The following is a 20,190-nucleotide window of genomic DNA, read 5'->3' on the forward strand; positions in this document are numbered from 1 at the left end:
TGTATGATCTTGTCCCTGACATCCTTAGACAGCTCCTTGCTCTTGGCCATTTTGTAGAGGTTAGAGTCTGACTGATTCACTGAGTCTGTGGACAGGTGTCTTTCATACAGGTGACCATTGCCGACAGCTGTCTGTCATGCAGGTAACGAGTTGATTTGGAGCATCTACCTGGTCTGTAGGGGCCAGATCTCTTACTGGTTGGTGGGGGATCAAATACTTATTTCCCTCTGCAGAATGCAAATAAATTCATATACTTTCCACAATGTGATTTTCCGGATTTAATTTGTGATGTGCTATCTCTCACTGTTACCAATAACCTACCCTTCAATTATGGGCTGCTCATGTCTTTGTCAGTGGGCAAACTTACAAAATCAGCAAGGGATCAAATACTTATTTCCACCACTGTATAATGTACAGTAAAAGGGCCAAATGCTGGTGACCCCCTGCTCTTTGTATAGCATTATACCTATATTAAGCCATATGTAACATTATATATAGCTATATGTATTAGAGGTGGGCAACGACTAAAAACTTTTTTAATTGTGATTAAACGTACTATTAAATTTTTGATTGTGCGAGTGTAATTGCACTTAGCCACGGCATGTATTTTGGGCCATAAAGTGTAATTCAAACAAAATGTAATGTGTAATTCAAACAAAATGTAATACTGAAAATGACAATCAATACTTTATGGTACTGTAACTTGAATATTTAAATTTTCCTCCCTCTCCCTCTCTCCCAGTGCAGCCCTTGCCCTCATCCTCTCTCCCATCACGGTCCCAGCCCTCTCTTTCTCTCCAAGCACAGCTCCAGCACTCTCCCTCCCTTCCTCCCAGTACAGTTTCACTCTTCTGCCTCCCTTCCATCATAGCCCCAAGCCCTCTTCCTCCCTCTCCAGCACAGCTCCAGCCCTCTCACTTCTTCCTAGCAGAGCTGGAACACTCCTCTTGCTTCCCAGGTGACCCAACATTCTTAATCACTTCCCAGCATAGCTCACTACAAGATTCAGTGATCTTCCAGCATAACACCCCAGCAGGTCATCAGTACTCCCCTTCCCTGCCAGCACAGCCCCAGCACTCTCATCCCCCTCCCCCATGCACATACATACATGCCAACTCGCCAGCTGAAAAATGCTGTTCAGTTGCATGTAACTTTACTTTATTCAATCATGGGGCTTGCCTCAGTCTGGAATGAAGGATGTGGACAATTCAGAGAAAGGCTACTATAATGGCGCAGGGTTTAAAAAAAAAAAAAAAAACCCTGCTTCCCTCAATCACCTGCAAGAGACTCTCAGCAATTCACACATCACGTGTTCAGCGCTGACCCGGAAGCCTTAGCTTGCAGCAAATAGGAAGTTGCGTCAGGGGGTGGGATGTGGCAGACACACGTCTTTCTGGGTCAGAAGTGTGTGGCAATCAGTGCTGCTGCCCGAGACGCCATGAAGAGGAGGTGAGGTAAATGGGGAGGGGGGGGGGGGGGGCAGTGTTAAAAAATCTTTTCAACGTTAAACTTTTGACACAGTGTGCACTCCATTTATTTATTTGTTATTAAAAAATGCCCCCAATTTAAAAAAAAGAGAAAAGCAACTTCTTCTTGGCCTTCGAGCTGAAGAAAGCTTGACTAAATTTAAAGCATTTTTAAAAGCTCATTTTTGCCGCATAGCTTTTGAAGGACAGCTTCCTGAATAGTGAGGGCTTTATTCTGTAGTTTGTACACATGGAATTTTTTTTCTTCTTTCTTCTCTTTTGTGAATTGATACATGGGTGTGTTTCTATGAATTTTCTCTCTTTCTTATCTAATTGTGTAGTTCTTTTCCTTTTAGTGGTCTTTATAATTATACATTGCTGAGATCCTACCAGCTAAGCGGTATATCAAATTTTAATAAACTAAACTTAGGGGTAGATTCTACAAACGGTGCCAAAACTCAGGCACCAGAAATATGGACACCAAGCGCCAATTGTGTAATGGTAATTGCATGTGTAATACCATTACAGAATAAGTCGGCAGGCACGTTCCTAACTTAAGCTGCATTTACACCACGTCAAAGGCTGGTGTAAATTGCTACACCTCAGATTGGCAGTTGTGCGTGCACGTGATAGCATTCTGTCACATATGTGCACAACTGCAAGACCCGCCCCCTGACCCCGCCCCCTTTGTAGGTGCACGTTAGCAATTCCAGCCCTCCCCCCCTCCCCCAATATTCAGCACTTTTGCTGTCCGCTGCCGGCATTAAACCCAGATATTCAATGCTGGGCCATTTCTGGAAACCAGCATTAAACATCCAGGGTTTTTTTTTGAGTGCAGATATTCAGTGCTAACCGATTAACCTTTCCACAATGATAGGACAGCTATTTATATGGTCCTATTTGACTGCTAAACTTATCTGGTTAGGTGCCTAACCGGGTAAATCCAGCAACATAGCCAGTTATGTGCTAGGCACTAATCGGCAATATTCAGCCGGCGAAAACTCATTATCTCCTGCTGAATATTAGCAGTTAGGCACCAATATGTTATTTAACTGGTTAAATAGCGCTGAATATTGGGGGGGGGGGGGGGGGGGTATGTTAACAGAATACTGCTCAAGTGCAGTTGTGCCTGTAGCTTCAAATTAGTGCCAATCAGCACCAATTAAAGGGCATTATTGGTACATAATGCCAATTGACGCCTAATTTAACAATTAAGTTATGAACAACTGGCACAAGCCTATAAGTTGCATGCTAGTCAGAAATTTTGGCACCCAACTTTATAGAATCTGGAGGTTAGACATTCAGCACAGCACCAAGGGTGTTATAAGACACCAAATAGATTTAGACAGCAAATAAGGGCATAAATACCAGTATTCTAGTCATTTAAGGAAGAATTCATCAAGGTTTAGTAAAAGATCACCTTTTACTGCATCTTATTTATTGCCAGATTTAGCAACCTGTAGGATTTCAGTAGCACCGGTTGCTAAACCCTGTGGTAAGAGAATAATGCTGCTTGTGAACTACATCACAAGCAGTGTTATTCCAGTTGCTCAGGAGCATCAGGTCACAAAGCTGTGGCCTGATGCTCTCAGGTCGAAGACTGAGAGCTGTCCAAGCTGCTCCCCCTCCACCAAAGCACATCCTGATCCCCCAATTAGGCCTCCCCACCCCCAATGCAAGCCCCCAACCTCCATAATCCCTCCCACCCCACCCCGTGCCCATATCTCTCAGGCTGGTGATATAGTGCAATGAAATAAATTTGCATACAATGGAGATAGTGTATGCAAATCAATTTCATGCATATTCATTGTGGATAAGCTGAAAACCTGACTTGCAAGGGGGTACTCCAGGACCAACTTGGGAAACACTGATCTAGTGGTCCTGGAGCAGGAGCGATCCCCAGTCACTCCTGTCCTCCCGGAACTGCCTGTCAAAATGACGCCCCTTAGACTACTGCTAGGGTGCCATTTTGACAGGCAGCACCAGGAGGGCAGGAGTGACTTGGTATCACTCCTGCCCTAGGACCACTGGACTACAAGGCAGTGAATGATACATACCTGTAGCAGGTGTTCTCCGAGGACAGCAGGCTGATTGTTCTCACGACTGGGGTGACGTCCGCGGCAGCCCCCACCAACCGGAAAAAGCTTCGCGGGCGGTCCGCACGCAGGGCACGCCCACTGCGCATGCGCGGCCGTCTTTCCGCTCGTGCGCGACCGTTCCCGCCAGTTGAATGACAAGCAAAAGATGAAAACGCAACTCCAAAGGGGAGGAGGGAGGGTAGGTGAGAACAATCAGCCTGCTGTCCTCGGAGAACACCTGCTACAGGTATGTATCATTCACTTTCTCCGAGGACAAGCAGGCTGCTTGTTCTCACGACTGGGGTATCCCTAGCTCTCAGGCTCACTTAAAACAAGAACCCAGGTCAATTGAACCTCGCAACGGCGAGGGTACAACAGAAAATTGACCTACGAAGAACAACTAACTGAGAGTGCAGCCTGACTAGAATAAATTCGGGTCCTGGAGGGTGGAGTTGGATTTACACCCCAAACAGATTCTGCAGCAACCGACTGCCCGAACCTGACTGTCGCGTCGGGTATCCTGCTGGAGGCAGTAATGTGATGTGAATGTGTGGACAGATGACCACGTCGCAGCCTTGCAAATCTCTTCAATAGTGGCTGACTTCAAGTGGGCCACTGACGCTGCCATGGCTCTAACACTATGAGCCGTGACATGACCCTCAAGAGCCAGCCCAGCCTGGGCGTAAGTGAAGGAAATGCAATCTGCTAGCCAACTGGAGATGGTGCGTTTCCCGACAGCGACCCCTAGCCTGTTAGGGTCGAAAGAAACAAACAATTGGACGGACTGTCTGTGGGGCTGTGTCCGCTCCAAGTAGAAGGCCAATGCTCTCTTGCAGTCCAATGTGTGCAACTGACGTTCAGCAGGGCGGGTATGCGGCCTGGGGAAGAATGTTGGCAAGACAATTGACTGGTTAAGATGGAACTCCGACACCACCTTCGGCAGGAACTTTGGGTGGGTGCGGAGCACTACTCTGTTGTGATGAAATTTGGTATATGGAGCATGAGCTACTAGGGCTTGAAGCTCACTGACCCTACGAGCTGAAGTAACTGCCACCAAGAAAATAACCTTCCAGGTCAAGTACTTCAGATGGCAGTATTCAGTGGCTCAAAGGAGGTTTCATCAGCTGGGGTGAGGACGACGTTGAGATCCCATGACACTGTAGGAGGCTTGATAGGGGGCTTTGACAAGAGCAAGCCTCTCATGAATCGAACTACTAAAGGCTCTCCAGAGAGGGCTTTACCTTCCACACGATAATGGTAAGCACTAATCGCACTAAGGTGATTCCTTACTGAGTGGGTCTTGAGGCCAGACTCTGATAAGTGCAGAAGGTATTCAAGCAGGTTCTGTGCAGGGCAAGAACGAGGTTCTAGGGCCTTGCTCTCACACCAGACGACAAACCTCCTCCACTTGAAAAAGTAACTCTTTTTAGTGGAATCCTTCCTAGAGGCAAGCAAGACACGGGAGACAACCCTCAGAACAGACCCAACGCAGTGAAGTCTACGCCCTCACATCCAGGCCGTGAGAGCCAGGGACTGAAGGCTGGGGTGCAGCAACGCTCCGTCGTTCTGCGAGATGAGAGTCGGAAAACACTCCAATCTCCACGGTTCTCTGAGGACAACTCCAGAAGAAGAGGGAACCAGATCTGACGGGGCCAAAAGGGCGCTATCAGAATCATGGTGCCGTGGTCTTGCTTGAGCTTCAGTAAGGTCTTCCCCACCAAGGGTATGGGAGGATAAGCATACAGGAGGCCGGTCCCCAATGAAGGAGAAAGGCATCCGACGCAGTCTGCCGTGTGCCTGTAGTCTGGAACAGAACAGAGCAGCTTGTGGTTGGTCTGAGAGGCTAAAAGGTCCACCGAGGGGGGTGCCCCACTCTCGGAAGATCTTGCGTACCACTCTGGAATGAAGCGACCACTCGTGCGGTTGCATGACTCTGCTCAGTCTGTCGGCCAGACTGTTGTTTACACCTGCCAGGTATGTGGCCTTGGAGGAGCATGCCAAACTGGCAAGCCCAACGCCACATGCCGATGGCTTCCTGACACAAGGGGCGAGATCCGGTGCCCCCCTGCTTGTCGGTGTAATACATTGCTACCTGATTGTCTGTCCGAATTTGAATAATTTGGTAGGACAGCCGATCTCTGAAAGCCTTCAGTGCGTTCCAGATCGCTCGGAGCTCCAGGAGGTTGATCTGCAGATCCTTTTCCTGGAGGGACCACAGACCCTGGGTGTGAAGCCCATCGACATGAGCTCCCCACCCCAGGCGAGATGCTCCGTCATCACACTTTCGTGGGCTGCGGAATTTGGAATGGATGTCCCAGGGTCAATTGGTCCGGATGGTCCACCACAGCAGTGAAGTGCGGCAACTGGTGGAGAGGCGATGACATCTTCTAGATTCCCGGTGGCCTGAAACCACTGGGAAGCTAGGGTCCATTGAGCAGATGTCATGTGAAGACGAGCCATGGGAGTCACATGAACTGTGGAGGCCATATGACCCAGAAGTCTCAACATCTGCCGAGCTGTGACCTGCTGAGACGCTCTGGTCTGCGAAGCCAGGGACAGGAGGTTGTGGCCCTCGCTTCGGGAAGGAAGGCCTGAGCCGTCTGGGTATTCAGCAGAGCTCCTATGAATTCCAGAGACTGTGTTGGCTGGAGATGGGACTTTTGGGTAATTTATCACAACTCCAGCAGCTCCAGAAGTTGAATAGTGCACTGCATAGACCGAGGGCTCCTGCCTCCGAGGTGCTCTTGACCAGCCAATCGTCGAGATATGGGAACACGTGCACTCCCAGCTTGCGTAGGTACGCCGCTACCACCACGAGACACTTTGTAAACACTCGTGGGGCAGAGGCGAGCCCAAAGGGCAGCACACAATACTGAAAGTGCCGTGCGCCCAGGCGGAATCTGAGATACTGTCTGTGAGCTGGCAGTATCGGGATGTGAGTATATGCGTCCTTCAAATCCAGGGAACATAGCCAATCGTTTTTCTGAATCATTGGCAGAAGGGTGCCCAAGGAAAGCATCCTGAACTTTTCTTTGACCAGGAATTTGTTCAGGCCTCTCAGGTCTAGGATGGGGGGCGCATCCCCCCTGTTTTCTTTTCCACAAGGGAAGTACCTGGAATAGAATCCCTGCCCTTCTTGCCCGGGTGGTACGGGCTCGACCGCATTGGCGCTGAGAAGGGCGGAGAGTTCCTCTGCAAGTACCTGCTTGTGATGGGAGCTGAAGGATTGAGCTCCCGAGGACAATTTGGTGGCAGGGAGGCCAAATTCAGGGCGTATCCGCACCGCACTATTTGGAGAACCCACTGGTCGGAGGTTATGAGAGGCCCCTTTGGTGAAAAAATTTTAACCTCCCTCCGACCGGCAGATTCGTCCGGTACGGACACTTTGAGGACGGCTATGTTCCCGTGGATCCAGTCAAAAGCCCGTCCCCGGCTTTTGCTGTGGAGGCGCAGGGGGCTGCTTAGGCGCACGCTGTTGACGAGAACGAGCGCGCTGGGGCTGTCCCGTGCCTGACGAAGCCTTCGGGCCGGCTGGGTGTACCTACGCTTTGCAAAAGAATAGGGCACAGCCTGCTGGGCCCGGAAAAACGTCCACCTGCTGAGGTGGATGCTGAAGGCGCCCGGTGGGAGAGCTTGTCGAGGGCGGTTTCCCGCTGAATGCAGTTGGTCCACCAGCTGCTCGACCTTCTCACCAAAAATATTATCCCCCCGGCAAGGGACTCGTCCAGGTCTCTGCTGGGTGCGGTTGTCCAGGTCAGAGGCACGCAGCCATGAGAGCCTGCGCATCACTATACCTTGGGCCGCAGCACGAGATGCCACGTCACAGGTGTCATAGATACCCCTGGACAGGAACTTTCTGCACGCCTTCAGCTGCCTGACCACCTCCTGATAAGGCCTGGACTGCTCCGGCGGGAGCTTATCGACCAGGTCCACCAGTTGCTTCACATTGTTCCGCATGTGGATGCTCGTATAGAGCTGGTATTACTGGATGCGGGTCACGAGCATGGAGGATTGGTAGGGCCTTCCTCCCAAACGAGTCAGAGTGCGAGACTCCCGCCCGGGGGCGCCGAGGCGTATCCCTCGAACTCCGTGCCCTCTTGAGAGCAGAATCCACGACCGCCGAGTCATGGGGCAATTGGGGCCGCATTAACTCTGGGTCCGAGTGGGATTCTGTACTGGGACTCTGCTTTCTTGGGGATGATGGGATTAGATAGCGGTCTCATCCAGTTCCGAAGCAGTGTCTCCTTGAGGACATTGTGCAACGGCACCGTGGAGGACTCTCTAGGTGGTGATGGATAGTCGAGGACCTCGAGCATCTCCAGCCCTCGGCTCATCCACAGAGACCACGGGGAAGGGAATGCAATAGACATATCCCTTACAAAGGAGGCAAAAAGAGGCTCTCAGGAGGGCGAGAGCTTCCTCTCTGGTGAAGGCGTGGGGTCCGAGGGAAGACCCGCAGACTCCTCTGAGGAGAAATATCTGGGGTCCTCCTTTTCCCCCCACGAGGCCTCTTCCTTGGTATCGGACATAAGCTCATGTAGCTGAGTCCATAACCGGGCCCGGCTCGACGTCGAGGGCACCGAGGTCTCGGTGTCGTCGAGCGGGTGGACTCCCGCGCCGGCGGGGACGAAGCTCCCTCCATCAACGTCGACGGGGACTCCACCTGCGTGGCGGTCGAGACCAGCGCCGCAAGCGGCGGCGGTGTCGACGGCCTCGGCACCGGGCTAGAGCTCGCCGGCGCCACAGTCAACGGCGCCGAGGGCGCAAGCACCCCCGGCGCCGGCACAGCCTGGCGCATCAGCCCTTCCAGGATCCCCGGAAGGATGGCTCGGAGGCACTCGTCCAGGGCCCGCTGCCGAGAAAGACGGTGGGGCCGGTAAGAGGTTGTCGGTGCCGAAGCTGCTCGGGTCCATGAGACTGCACCGAAGTGCTGGACCCTGACGCGTCGGTACCTCCACAACCGAAGGGGATCTCTCCTCCCGACGCGGACGCTTCGGCGTCGACTCCTCGCCGGTACCGAGCACCGAAGGCGACCGATGACGGTGCTTCTTAGATTTCTTGCGGTGCCCGTCATCGGTGCCAGGTGGAATAGAGGAGGAGGAGGTCGATCCCCCTCGGTCCCGAGGAACAGGGTCAGACAGGGTTCGGTCCCGAGGGCCATGGGCCAAGGGAGTGACCGGGGCCGATTGCCCACGCGGCCTCTCACCCCTACCCTCACCGGAGGACCGGCGGGCCGACGGGACCTGTGCTCCTGGGGTCGATGCCATCGGTGCCGATTTCTCGGGCCTCGATACCGGTACCGAAGAACCGGCCGTCGATACCGATGCCGTCGAGGTCGACGTCGAGGGGCCGGCGCAAGTTCCAAAAAGACGGTCCCGAAGAACTTGCCTCGCAACTTGAGTCCGTTTCCGGAGACCAAGACACAAAGAACACGACTTGATATTGTGCTCCGGCCCGAGGCACTGGAGGCACCAAGCGTGGGTGTCGGTCTGCGAGATAGGCCGGCCGCACCGACCACACTTCTTAAATCCACTCGGGACCTTCGAGGACATCGACGGAAAAATCGCGTCAGCGAAGTTAAAGTCGTCGATGGTGGCGGTAAATCACACCTCGAAAAATAATCGACCGCGCGGCCACAAGGCCGCAACGCGACGCCCCCGCTAGAAACGAGGGAAAATAAAGCGCGTGCTCTCTTTTTTTTTTTTTCAAAGAGGAAAAAAGAAAAACTGGAGCGCGCGGCAACAGAAACAAAAAATAAACGAATTCGCGAAGAACGCGATGGTTTTCCGGGGCTGACTAAGAGAGAGCGGCAATAGCACGACTCTCTCCAGGCGCGGAAAAGAAAGGACTGGCGGGAACGGTCGCGCACGGGCGGGAAGACGGCCGCGCATGCGCGGTGGGCGTGCCCTGCATGCGGACCGCCCGCGAAGCTTTTTCCGGTTGGTGGGGGCTGCCGCGGACGTCACCCCAGTCGTGAGAACAAGCAGCCTGCTTGTCCTCGGAGAACAGAGAGGTACAGACACAGGGATGGGAGGCCTGATCAGGGGATGGGGAATCTGTACAGTGGCTTCTTTAAGCACCAACCAGGAGCACTGGGCCATGGCTTTGAGCTCCGGGGCTCCCAGCAGGGTAAAACAACCCCAGTTATTTTCTGCCCATAACGCAATTTGTGTGTATCACTGCAAGTCGCTTTATGGTATTTACATAGAAATGAGATGATAAAACGTGCATTTGTAACTCATTACAATGTAACCCATGATAACTTAAATATGGTTGCAGTAGTTTAAGACAAACTGCATTAGACTGATTAAGTCATGTTAAGGGGCAAATAACACAACTTAAATTCTTAATGCAGCTTGCTGAATTCCCACTTTATGACCATCTGTGTACACAGATGCACATAAATGACAATAATCCATCTACATACCATTCTGTAAGCATGTGCCCATCTTTGATGGTGTGTACTTTGCAGGTATGTATTCACTTGCGACATCTGGGTGGAACACAGGCAGGACGCACACTTAACGCGCCTAAACTGCAGTATTCTATCATTTAGAACATAAAAGAGTAGCCATAAAGGGTCAGAACAATGGTCCATCTAGCCCAGTATCCTGTTTTCCAAACAGTGGCCAAGCCAGGTCACAAGTACCTGGCAGAAACCCAAAACATGGCAATACTCCATACTACAGTTGCTTCCCATGTCTACCTCAATAGCAGATTATGGATTTTTCCTCCAGGAATTTGTACAAAACTTTTTTAAACCCAGATATGATAACCACTGTTACCATATCCTCTGGTAAACAGTTCCAGAGCTTAGCTGTTGGTTGAGTGAAAAAATATTTCCTCCTATTTGTTTTAAAAGTATTTCCTTGTAACTTCCTTTAGTGTCCCCTAGTCTTTGTACTTTTGGAACGAGTTACTTCTACTTGTTCTACACCACTGAGGATTTTGTAGACACAAAGAGCAACGGGGGAATTGAACCCACTTTGCCAAGGTCAGAGGATGTTGCGCTGGTCACTGTGCTATTTAGGTACTTATCTCCCCATTCTAGGCCTCAGCATTTACACCAGCTCTAGGGCTGCCATTAAGTGCTCATTCCTAAACATATATTTGTTAAGAATAAAGTAGGCACCTTCTTTCCTTTATAGAACAGGCACCATTTATTGAACTGCCCTCCACATCTCTTTTGAATACTGACCTGTTAATATTTGAGGCAGGGATAGTGCTGGGCAGACTTATACGGTCTGTGCCAGAGCCGGTGGTGGGAGGCGGGGATAGTGCTGGGCAGACTTATACGGTCTGTGCCAGAGCCGGTGGTTGGGAGGTGGGGATAGTGCTGGGCAGACTTATACGGTCTGTGCCCTGAAGAACACAGGTACAAATCAAAGAAGGGTATACACAAATTAGCACATATGAGTTATCTTGTTGGGCAGACTGGACGGACCGTGCAGGTCTTTTTCTGCCGTCATCTACTATGTTGCTATGTTACTAAGATGTGCCACATCCTTCTCTCCTAACCAGAAAGGAGCCTGTTTCTTATAAATATATTATTCAAATATATTATATTAGTATATTAGTGAAAGGAGAAAGACTAAAAAGGGGATTGTGAGACTAAAAGATACAGCAAAACGCTATGTAGAAAATGATGAAGAAAAAGCCAATTTGCTAAATAGATACTTTTGTTCTGTTTTTACTGAAGAAAATCCTGGGGAAGGACCGAGAGGCACTGGCAAAAGTACACCTGAAAACGAAGTGGATAGAGCACCGTTCATGGAAGAGAGTGTATATGAACAACTTGGAAAGCTAAAGGTGGACAAAGCCATGGGGCCGGACGGGATCCACCCCAGAATACTGAGGGAGCTCATAGAGGTTCTGGCGGGTCCTCTTAAAGATTTGTTTAATAAATCCTTGGAGACAGGAGAGGTTCCGAGGGATTGGAGAATGGCGGAGGTGGTTCCTCTTCACAAATGTGGGGATAGGGAAGAAGCTGGAAACTACAGGCCGGTAAGCCTCACTTCGGTTATTGGAAAAGTAATGGAAGCCATGCTGAAGGAAAGGATAGTGAATTTCCTGGAAGCCAATAAGTTGCAAGATCCGAGATAACATGGTTTCACCAAAGGGAAGTCGTGCCAAACGAATCTCATTGAATTCTTTGACTGGGTGACGGGAGAATTAAATCAAGGACGTGCTATGGACGTCATCTACTTAGATTTCAGCAAGGCTTTTGACACGGTTCCCCACAGGAGGCTCTTGAATAAACTAGAAGGGCTGAAGATAGGACCCGAAGTGGTGAACTGGATTAGGAACTGGTTGACGGGCAGACGCCAGAGGGTGGTAGTGAATGGAGTTCACTCGGAGGAGGGAAAGGTGAGTAGTGGAGTGCCTCAGGGATCGGTGCTGGGGCCCATTCTGTTCAATATATTTGTGAGTGACATTGCCGAAGGGTTACAAGGTAAAGTTTGCCTTTTTGCGGATGACACCAAGATTTGCAACAGAGTGGACACCCCGGAGGGAGTGGAAAACATGAAAAAAGATCTGAAGAAGCTGGAACAATGGTCTAACGTTTGGCAATTAAAATTCAATGCGAAGAAATGCAAAGTGATGCACTTAGGGAGTAGAAATCCAAGGGAGGCGTATGTGTTAGGTGGGGAGAGCCTGTACTTTTGTCTATTAGATTGTAAGCTCTTTGAGCAGGGACTGTCTTTCTTCTGTGTTGTACAGCGCTGCGTACACTTTGTAGCGCTCTAGAAATGTTAAATAGTAGTAGTAGTAGTGATAGACACGGACGGGAGAGGGATCTTGGGGTGATAGTATCTGAGGACCTAAAGGCGATGAAACAGTGCGACAAGGCGGTGGCCGTAGCGAGAAGGTTGCTAGGCTGTATAGAGAGAGGTGTGACCAGCAGAAAAAGGAGGTTTTAATGCCCTGTATAAGACGTTGGTGAGGCCCCACCTGGAGTATTGTGTTCAGTTTTGGAGGCCGTACCTTGCGAAGGATGTTAAAAAAATGGAAGCGCGGTACAAAGAAAGCTACGAGGATGGTAGGGGAGTTGCGTTCCAAGACGTATGAAGAGAGACTTGACAACTGAACATGTATACTCTGGGAGGAAAGGAGGAACAGGGGTGATATGATACGACGTTCAAATATTTGAAAGGTATTAATCCGCAAACGAATCTTTTCCGGAGAGGGGAAAGCGGTAGAACGAGAGGACATGAAATGAGATTGAAGGGGCAGACTCAGGAAAGATGTCAGGAAGTATTTCTTCACGGAGAGGGTGGTGAACGCTTGGAATGCCCTCCCGCGGGAGGTGGTGGAGATGAAAACGGTAACGGAATTCAAGCATGCGTGGGACAGGCATAAAGGAATCCTGTGCAGAAGGAATGGATCCACAGAAGCTTAGCTGAAATTGGGTGGCGGGGGGAAGAGGGGTTGGTGGTTGAGAGGCTAGGATGGGGGAGGGCAGACTTATACGGGGTCTGTGCCGGAGCCGGTGATGGGAGGCGGGACTGGTGGTTGGGAGGCGGGAATACTGCTGCACAGACTTATACGGTCTGTGCCCTGAAAAAGACAGGTACAAATCAAGGTAAGGTATACACATGAGTTTATCGTGGGCAGACTAGATGGACCGTGCAGGTCTTTTTCTGCCGTCATCTACTATGTTACTATGTTACTATGTAAATAACTATTTACCTCTTACTGCTCCCACCACTTGAAGGATGGCACGAGCATCATAACCAATCACCACGCCTCTGCCCTTCAGATCACCAATCTTCTTTTCAAGGTATCTGCAAAGCCCCTTAAACATTCAAAAACATTTCAGACCTGCATATTATCAACATAATTACATACAGAAGTCACCTTAAAACATTTGGATACAATAATACAGAGCTTACTATAATAAAGCCAATGCTTTTCAGAAAGTTGGCTCAGGGCAAACAGCTGTTGCTATTAAAACCCATTTGACTTTAGAAGCTGAATGAATTTCAGTTCTAGCTTTGGCACCACAACCAACCCGAAATCGCCATTGCATTTGCGGCTGAAACCAAAACTCCCCCCCCCCCCCCCCACCAATCAATCATTCTCCACCCCCTCAAGCCGCCTGACCACTCATTCCCCCTGACCATCAGTAGGCCCTCCCCAGGCCTACCTTAACAAGCCCCGGTGGTTTAGTGGCAGATCTTTGGTGGCAGGAAAGAACCCAACCCTGCCTTTTTAAACCAGCAGTAGCACTGGTAGGAAAAAGTGGGGTTCTTTTCTGTCCCGAAGAGGACACTAATCCACTAGGGCTTCAAACCTGGGGAGGGCTTACTGATGTTCGGGGGGGGGGGGGGCTGGTGGGGGAGGGGAGGCATGATATTTGCATCTCAGTTTCAGCCAAAACTGAGAATGTCGGCCACAATTTCAGTTTCAGCCAGAACCAAAGCCACTGGTTTCGGTCGGCCTCCATTTGTCTTCCTAAGTTTTCATTGAATTCAAAATCATTTTTACACAACTCTTCATTACTGAAAATTCTATTGTTCCCATAAGCTGTTACCAGAGCTCTTGTGATCACCAGACAGCACAGTTTACTGTAAAAACAATGCCAGAGAGGGTCACAGGTAGGTGTAGGCCCTGAACTTCAGAGTACAAGCTTTAACATGGTGCAAATCCTATGGATGCACTGATAGAATAACACAACAGTAAGATTTGGTTTAGCCCCAGGTTCTCCTCTTCACAAACAGGGCTGTAAAACAACAAATCTTTATATTAAAAAAATACAGAAACTGCTGACATTTTCAAATTAACTAGCTGAAAAGTGTGGCTAAAAGGATCATCATTTAAAAAGGTGCAAAAGATCTCAGCATGGAGGAAAGCTATTGGAGAGAAGAATGGAAGATGACCAAAAATCCCTGAAGTAAAATGAAGAAATAATTTTGTGCAGTGTTCACTGACAAAGGAGCTGCAGAAGTGCACGTGGTGGTGGTGGTGATGGGGAGGGGATGAAGCATTACTCCATTTATTTTTATTTTTGTTACATTTGTACCCCGAGCTTTCCCACTCATGGCAGGCTCAATGCGGCTTACATGGGGCAATGGAGGGTTAAGTGACTTGCCCAGAGTCACAAGGAGCTGCCTATGCCTGAAGTGGGAATTGAACTCAGTTCCTCAGGACCAAAGTCCACCACCCTAACCACTGCTCTACAAGGAGGACCCTGGGTCCTGTGTGACAACACTGATCTGGCCAGAGATGATGCTGCAAAATGCAGAGAGGCAAAGGGAATAGGTTATGGCAAGACATTTATGACCCCTCTCTTGCATGAACTAACATAACTAGCAGGCCCAATGGGAGAAAACTAAGGATAGTGAGGGAGTTCAGAGAGGTTCTAGCAGCTTTAAACAGAGCTGCAGTAATCATTATTCAGAAAGGCATTCCACAGAACTAGCTATAGGCTGTCATCCTACTTCCTCTAAATGGTTAGCAGCTGGAAGCTGGCAAGTACAAACCTATCAAACTGATGTCAATGCTGAGTCAAATAACAGTCACTGCCAAGGTTTTTATAAGAGAGCACCTAGTGAACGCACAATGCAATACACACAGCTGCAGAAACGTTGGTGCACTTTATTCTTGTACCTGAGTTGTCTGGATAATCGTAAGGTCGTTCATATGAGAAACACCTGCTCCCATTGCTGCTCGGAGTCCTGCTGTGCCAAATTCCATCCGTGCACCAAAGCATGTTTGTAATTCTTCTATGTTTCCATCAACAAGGAACTGTTTTACAATTTCCAGAGTTTTCGAGTTCTGTGGTGTTATGAAAAGAGAAATTTGCAATACATTACAGAACAAGTAAAAGGAGAAATACTCTACATAGTCTTCATTAGAGTCTCAATGCATTTCTTAAAATAGTGCCATAACCAACTCAAAGCCTAAACATTCACTCTCTTCTCCATCCAAAAGGCCCAACTCCACACTACAGTAGTTTTGAGCTAGGTGAAATTGTTCAAAAGTTAAAGGGAAAGGGATAAAGACACACTGCTTTATAATGTTACCACTTTCGTATGATCTGGTAAGTCTCCACAGTCCAGGATGTTCACTGAATATGTTTCTGGGGAGAGACATAAGGGAATACATCTCCAAATAAAGTGAATGAAAGCTCATGGTACCAGCTCTTAATTGGATTAAGGGTTTTCTAACCACAAGAACATATCAAGTGAAATCAAAAACAAGCATATCGTCACCGTGGAAACCAGGCTGCGGAGTACCACAAGAATCACCACTATCACCGATCCTTTTCAACCTCATGATGACTCCACTAGCCAAGACCTTATCCACCCAAGGCCTTAACCCATTTATCTACGCTGATGACGTTACATTATACATCCCCAAACACGATCTGGCAGAAATCACCAACGAAATCAAGCTAAGCTTAAACATCATAAACTCATGGGCAAATGCATTCCAACTAAAACTCAATACAGAAAAAACACGCTGTCTCATCATCTCATCCCAATACAATACATACAAACCCACAAACATTAACACCCCAGGATACACCCTCCCTATCTCAGATAGCCTGAAATTCTCGAAGTAACAATCGACCGTAACCTATCACTAGAGACCCAAGTGAAATCCATCATAAAGAAATGTTTTTCTCAATGTGGAAACTCAACGTGTGAAACCATTCTTCCCGAGGGAAATATTTCGTAACATGGTACAGTCAATGGTACTAAGCCACACAGACTACTGTAATGGAATCTATGCGGGATGCAAGGACCAAATCATAAAGACACTTCAGACCGCCCAAAACACAGCAGCCAGGCTTGTATTTGGAAAAACACGTTTTGACAGCGCCAAACCACTCAGAGAAAAAATTGCATTGGTTACCAATCAAAGAATGTATCACTTTCAAAATCTGCATGACTGTTCATAAAATTATTTACGGCAAGGCACCGGGATACATGACAGACCTTATCGACCTGCCAACCAGAAACAACACAAAATCTGCACGATCATACCTAAACCTCCATTACCCAAGCAGCAAAGAACTCAAATACAAATCCACCTATGCATCCAGCTTTTCCTACCTAAGCGCACACCTATGGAACACATTGCCAAAAGCAGTAAAAAACTACGCTCGACCACCTAAATTTTCAGAAAGCACTAAAGACAGACATGTTCAGAAGAGTATACTCCACCGACCCAACATAAAAATACCTGGACACTTGCGACACAATGCAACGAAAGACCGTAACGGACATTACCTGACTCTTCTTCCCCCTTTCCCTCCCTAAGTTCCCTCCAATTATACCTACTATACATGTACCTCATTCTACCACAATATCACTTTGTATTCATTCATACCATGTATTTGTTCAGACCGGAATCAGCTAACGCCGTTATCGGTTATATGTAAGCCACATTGAGCCTGCAAAAAGGTGGGAAAATGTGGGATACAATGTAATAAATAATAATAATAAATAATAATTAACTAGGGTTACCATATGTCAGGTTTTAATCAGACATGTCCTCTTTTTGATGAAACCACGGGACGTTCGGGCGGGTTTTTTCCAGCCTGTCCATTTGTCTGGGTTTGCAGACAAGTGGGAAGCCTGGCGCTGGAGGGCCTCAGGGTGTCTTCCCCTATTTTATTGTGCCCTGGTGGTCTAATGGCCTCTTTGGGGCAGGAAAGGAGACCACTCTTTCCTGCCCGGCAAACAGAGGCGTAGCTAGGTTTTGATGTCTGGAGGAGCAGACTTTTGTAAAATAGGTGCCAGAAATGGGCATAGTTTGACTGTTTCATTTTGGGGGGCAAAGGGTGTGGGCTTCGCACATTTGCATATGTACATCTCATACATATTCGTTAAGGCTATTTAAAAAAACCCAACACACACACGCACCAGACTAAAATGCTGAATATGAAGCCAGCATATCAAAAACAATAGGGCCAGACACTTTATGAAATAACACAAAACCCTACAAAAGACACTCAAAATCTATACAGAAAACTTAACACACAAAAGCCCTAACCTATGAAAAGACACTGGACCCTAGAGCACCAATATACCTGCTACCGGAAAATGGAACAAGCGGTTACACATTCCTACACAAAACACTACATGCTAGCAGAATCTGGCACCTCAGTCACATATGCAGAACATGAACAGACCCTCATGTGATACAAAATAGAGAACCACAAAAAACATGCCCACAAAAATGAAATATAGATCTCTTCAAGCAAGCCAGACTCTGTAAGCAGTGCAAATACTGGTAAAAGAGAAACAGAAATTTATTTTCTCCTGTACTCTGCAAAATACAATACGAAAAAAATGTACATTTCACAAAGCAGGCACATCTTAGTCCTTAAAAAGCATTAAATAAAAAGAATGTTTTGTTTCCTATCTTTGTTGTCTGAGCATTCTTTTATAGCGAAGTCTGACAAGATATACATGTGATTTAAGGCACATACATAGCTAGATCCACAATATTGGGTGACGTGGAGGGGCATAATCAAAAGGGGCGCCCAAGTTTTCCTGAGGAAGTCCTCGCAGGATGTCCTGGCGAAGGGACGGGGAAACACGTATTATCGAAACAAGATGGGCGTCCATCTTTCAGTTCGATAATACGGTCATGGAGGCCCAAATCGCAAAATTTAGGTTGACCTTAGAGATGGTCATCCCCGATTTTCAGCGATAATGGAAACCGAGGACGCCCATCTCAGAAACGACCACATCCAAGCCCTTTGGTCATGGGAGGAGCCAGCATTCATAGTGCACTGGTCCCCCTGACATGCCAAGACACCAACCGGACACCCTAGGGGGCTCTGCAGTGGACTTTAGAAATTGCTCCCAGGTGCATAGCTCCCTTACCTTGTGTGCTGAGCCTCCCAAAACCACCTCCCCACAACTGTACACCACTGCCAGGAAGAAGTTATGAGGTCAAAGTAATAAAGGTAAATTATGTATCATACCTGATAATTTTCTTTCCATTAATTATAGCTGATCAATCCATAGACTGGTGGGTTGGTGTCCATCTACCAGCAGGTGGAGATAGAGAGCAATCCTTTTGCCTCCCTATATGTGGTCATGTGCTGCCGGAAACTCCTCAGTATGTCGATATCCAAGCTCCATCCGCAGGACTCAGCACTTAGAGAATTACACCCACAAAGGGACACTCTGCCCAGCTCACCACCAGCCGAAACGGGGGAGGGGAATTAACCCAGCTCATCCCCACACAAGTGGGGGAGGGGAATCCGTCTAGCTCATCCCGACGACACCACCCCGCCGATGCGGGGGGATCTGGCTTATCTGCAACCGCAACACCGCGGGAGGAGCTGACTGACCCTAACACCGCCGAAGCGGGAGGGGTACAAAGCTGCCCTAACAGCCGCACGAAGCGGGAGGGAGCGCCGGCAGAATTTATGTCTCAATCCAGCCCCGTAAAACGGAGGGGAGAGGAATGCAGCAGCTCACTGTAACACAAATTCGTCTCAACTCTTGAAGAATCCATTGAAAAACTTGAACACGAAGTCCTCCTGAATAGGAACTGAAGACTAAACTTGAACCTGAAATGCAACCAGAATATAAACAATACAGATATCTGGGAGGGACTATGGATTGATCAGCTATGATTAATGGAAAGAAAATTATCAGGTATGATACATAATTTTACCTTCCATATCATCATGCTATCAATCCATAGACTGGTGGGATGTACCGAGCAGTACTCACCCAGGGCGGGACATTGAAATCCCTGACCGCAACACTGAAGCTCCAAACAGGGCCTCCGCCCGAGCAGCCACAGCCAAGCGGTAATGCCTGGAGAAGGTATGGGCCGATGCCCAAGTTGCCGCCTTCCAAATCTCTTCCAAGGAGACGGACCCGGCCTCTGCCAACGAGGCCGCCTGAGCTCTAGGGAGTGAGCCTTCAGCTGGATAGGCGGCACCTTCCCCGCGGCCACATAAGCCGCTGCAATGCTTCCTTGACCCATCTTGCCACTGTAGGCTTAGAAGCCTGCAGACCCTTACGAGGACCTGCAAACAGGACAAACAGATGATCCGATTTCCGGAAATCATTGGTCACTTCCAAGTATCTGAAGATGACTCGTCTCACATCCAGATATTTGAGAGCAGAGTATTCCTCTGGGTAGTCCTCCCTACGAAAGGAAGGGAGACAGAGCTGCTGATTCACATGGAAGCGAGAAACAATCTTGGGCAGAAGGAAGGCACTGTGCGAATAGTCACTCCTGCCTCAGTGAACTGCAGAAAAGGCTCTCGCCATGAGAGTGCCTGGAGCTCGGAAACTCTTCTGGCTGAAGTGATAGCCACCAAAAGACTGCTTTCAACGTCAGGGTCTTTCAGAGCTGCCCTAGACAAGGGTTCAAAAGGCGGCTGCTGCAAGGCTCTTAGCACCAGGTTGAGATTCCACGCAGGCACCACTGAGTGCAGAGGAGGGCGCAGGTGATTAACTCCCTTGAGGAAAGCGCACCACATCTGCTGCGAAGCCAGGGAAGCACCCTTCAGGCGGCCCCTGAAGTAAGCCAGAGCCGCTACCTGGACTTTAAGGGAACTGAGCGACAGGCCTTTCTCCAGACCTTCTTGCAGGAACGCCAACACTGAAGAAATTGGAGCAGTGAAGGGAGAAAGTGAGCCTGCTTCACACCCACGCTGCAAA

At 48.8% G+C, this 20,190-nt stretch overlaps 1 protein-coding gene across 1 annotated transcript in view; it reads right to left on the reverse strand.

The window, feature by feature from the left end:
- The window catches only part of LOC115461467 (phosphoglucomutase-2-like), a 125,184-nt gene that overhangs the window by 95,978 nt on the left and 9,016 nt on the right, over positions 1 to 20,190 (reverse strand). Inside the window, 3 exon segments of the mRNA XM_030191286.1 lie at positions 13,235 to 13,265; positions 13,268 to 13,340; positions 15,155 to 15,322. Coding sequence (XP_030047146.1) covers positions 13,235 to 13,265; positions 13,268 to 13,340; positions 15,155 to 15,322 — 272 coding nt within the window.

This window comes from Microcaecilia unicolor, chromosome 2 (genome assembly GCF_901765095.1).
Source record: "Microcaecilia unicolor chromosome 2, aMicUni1.1, whole genome shotgun sequence".
Lineage (NCBI taxonomy): Eukaryota > Metazoa > Chordata > Amphibia > Gymnophiona > Siphonopidae > Microcaecilia > Microcaecilia unicolor.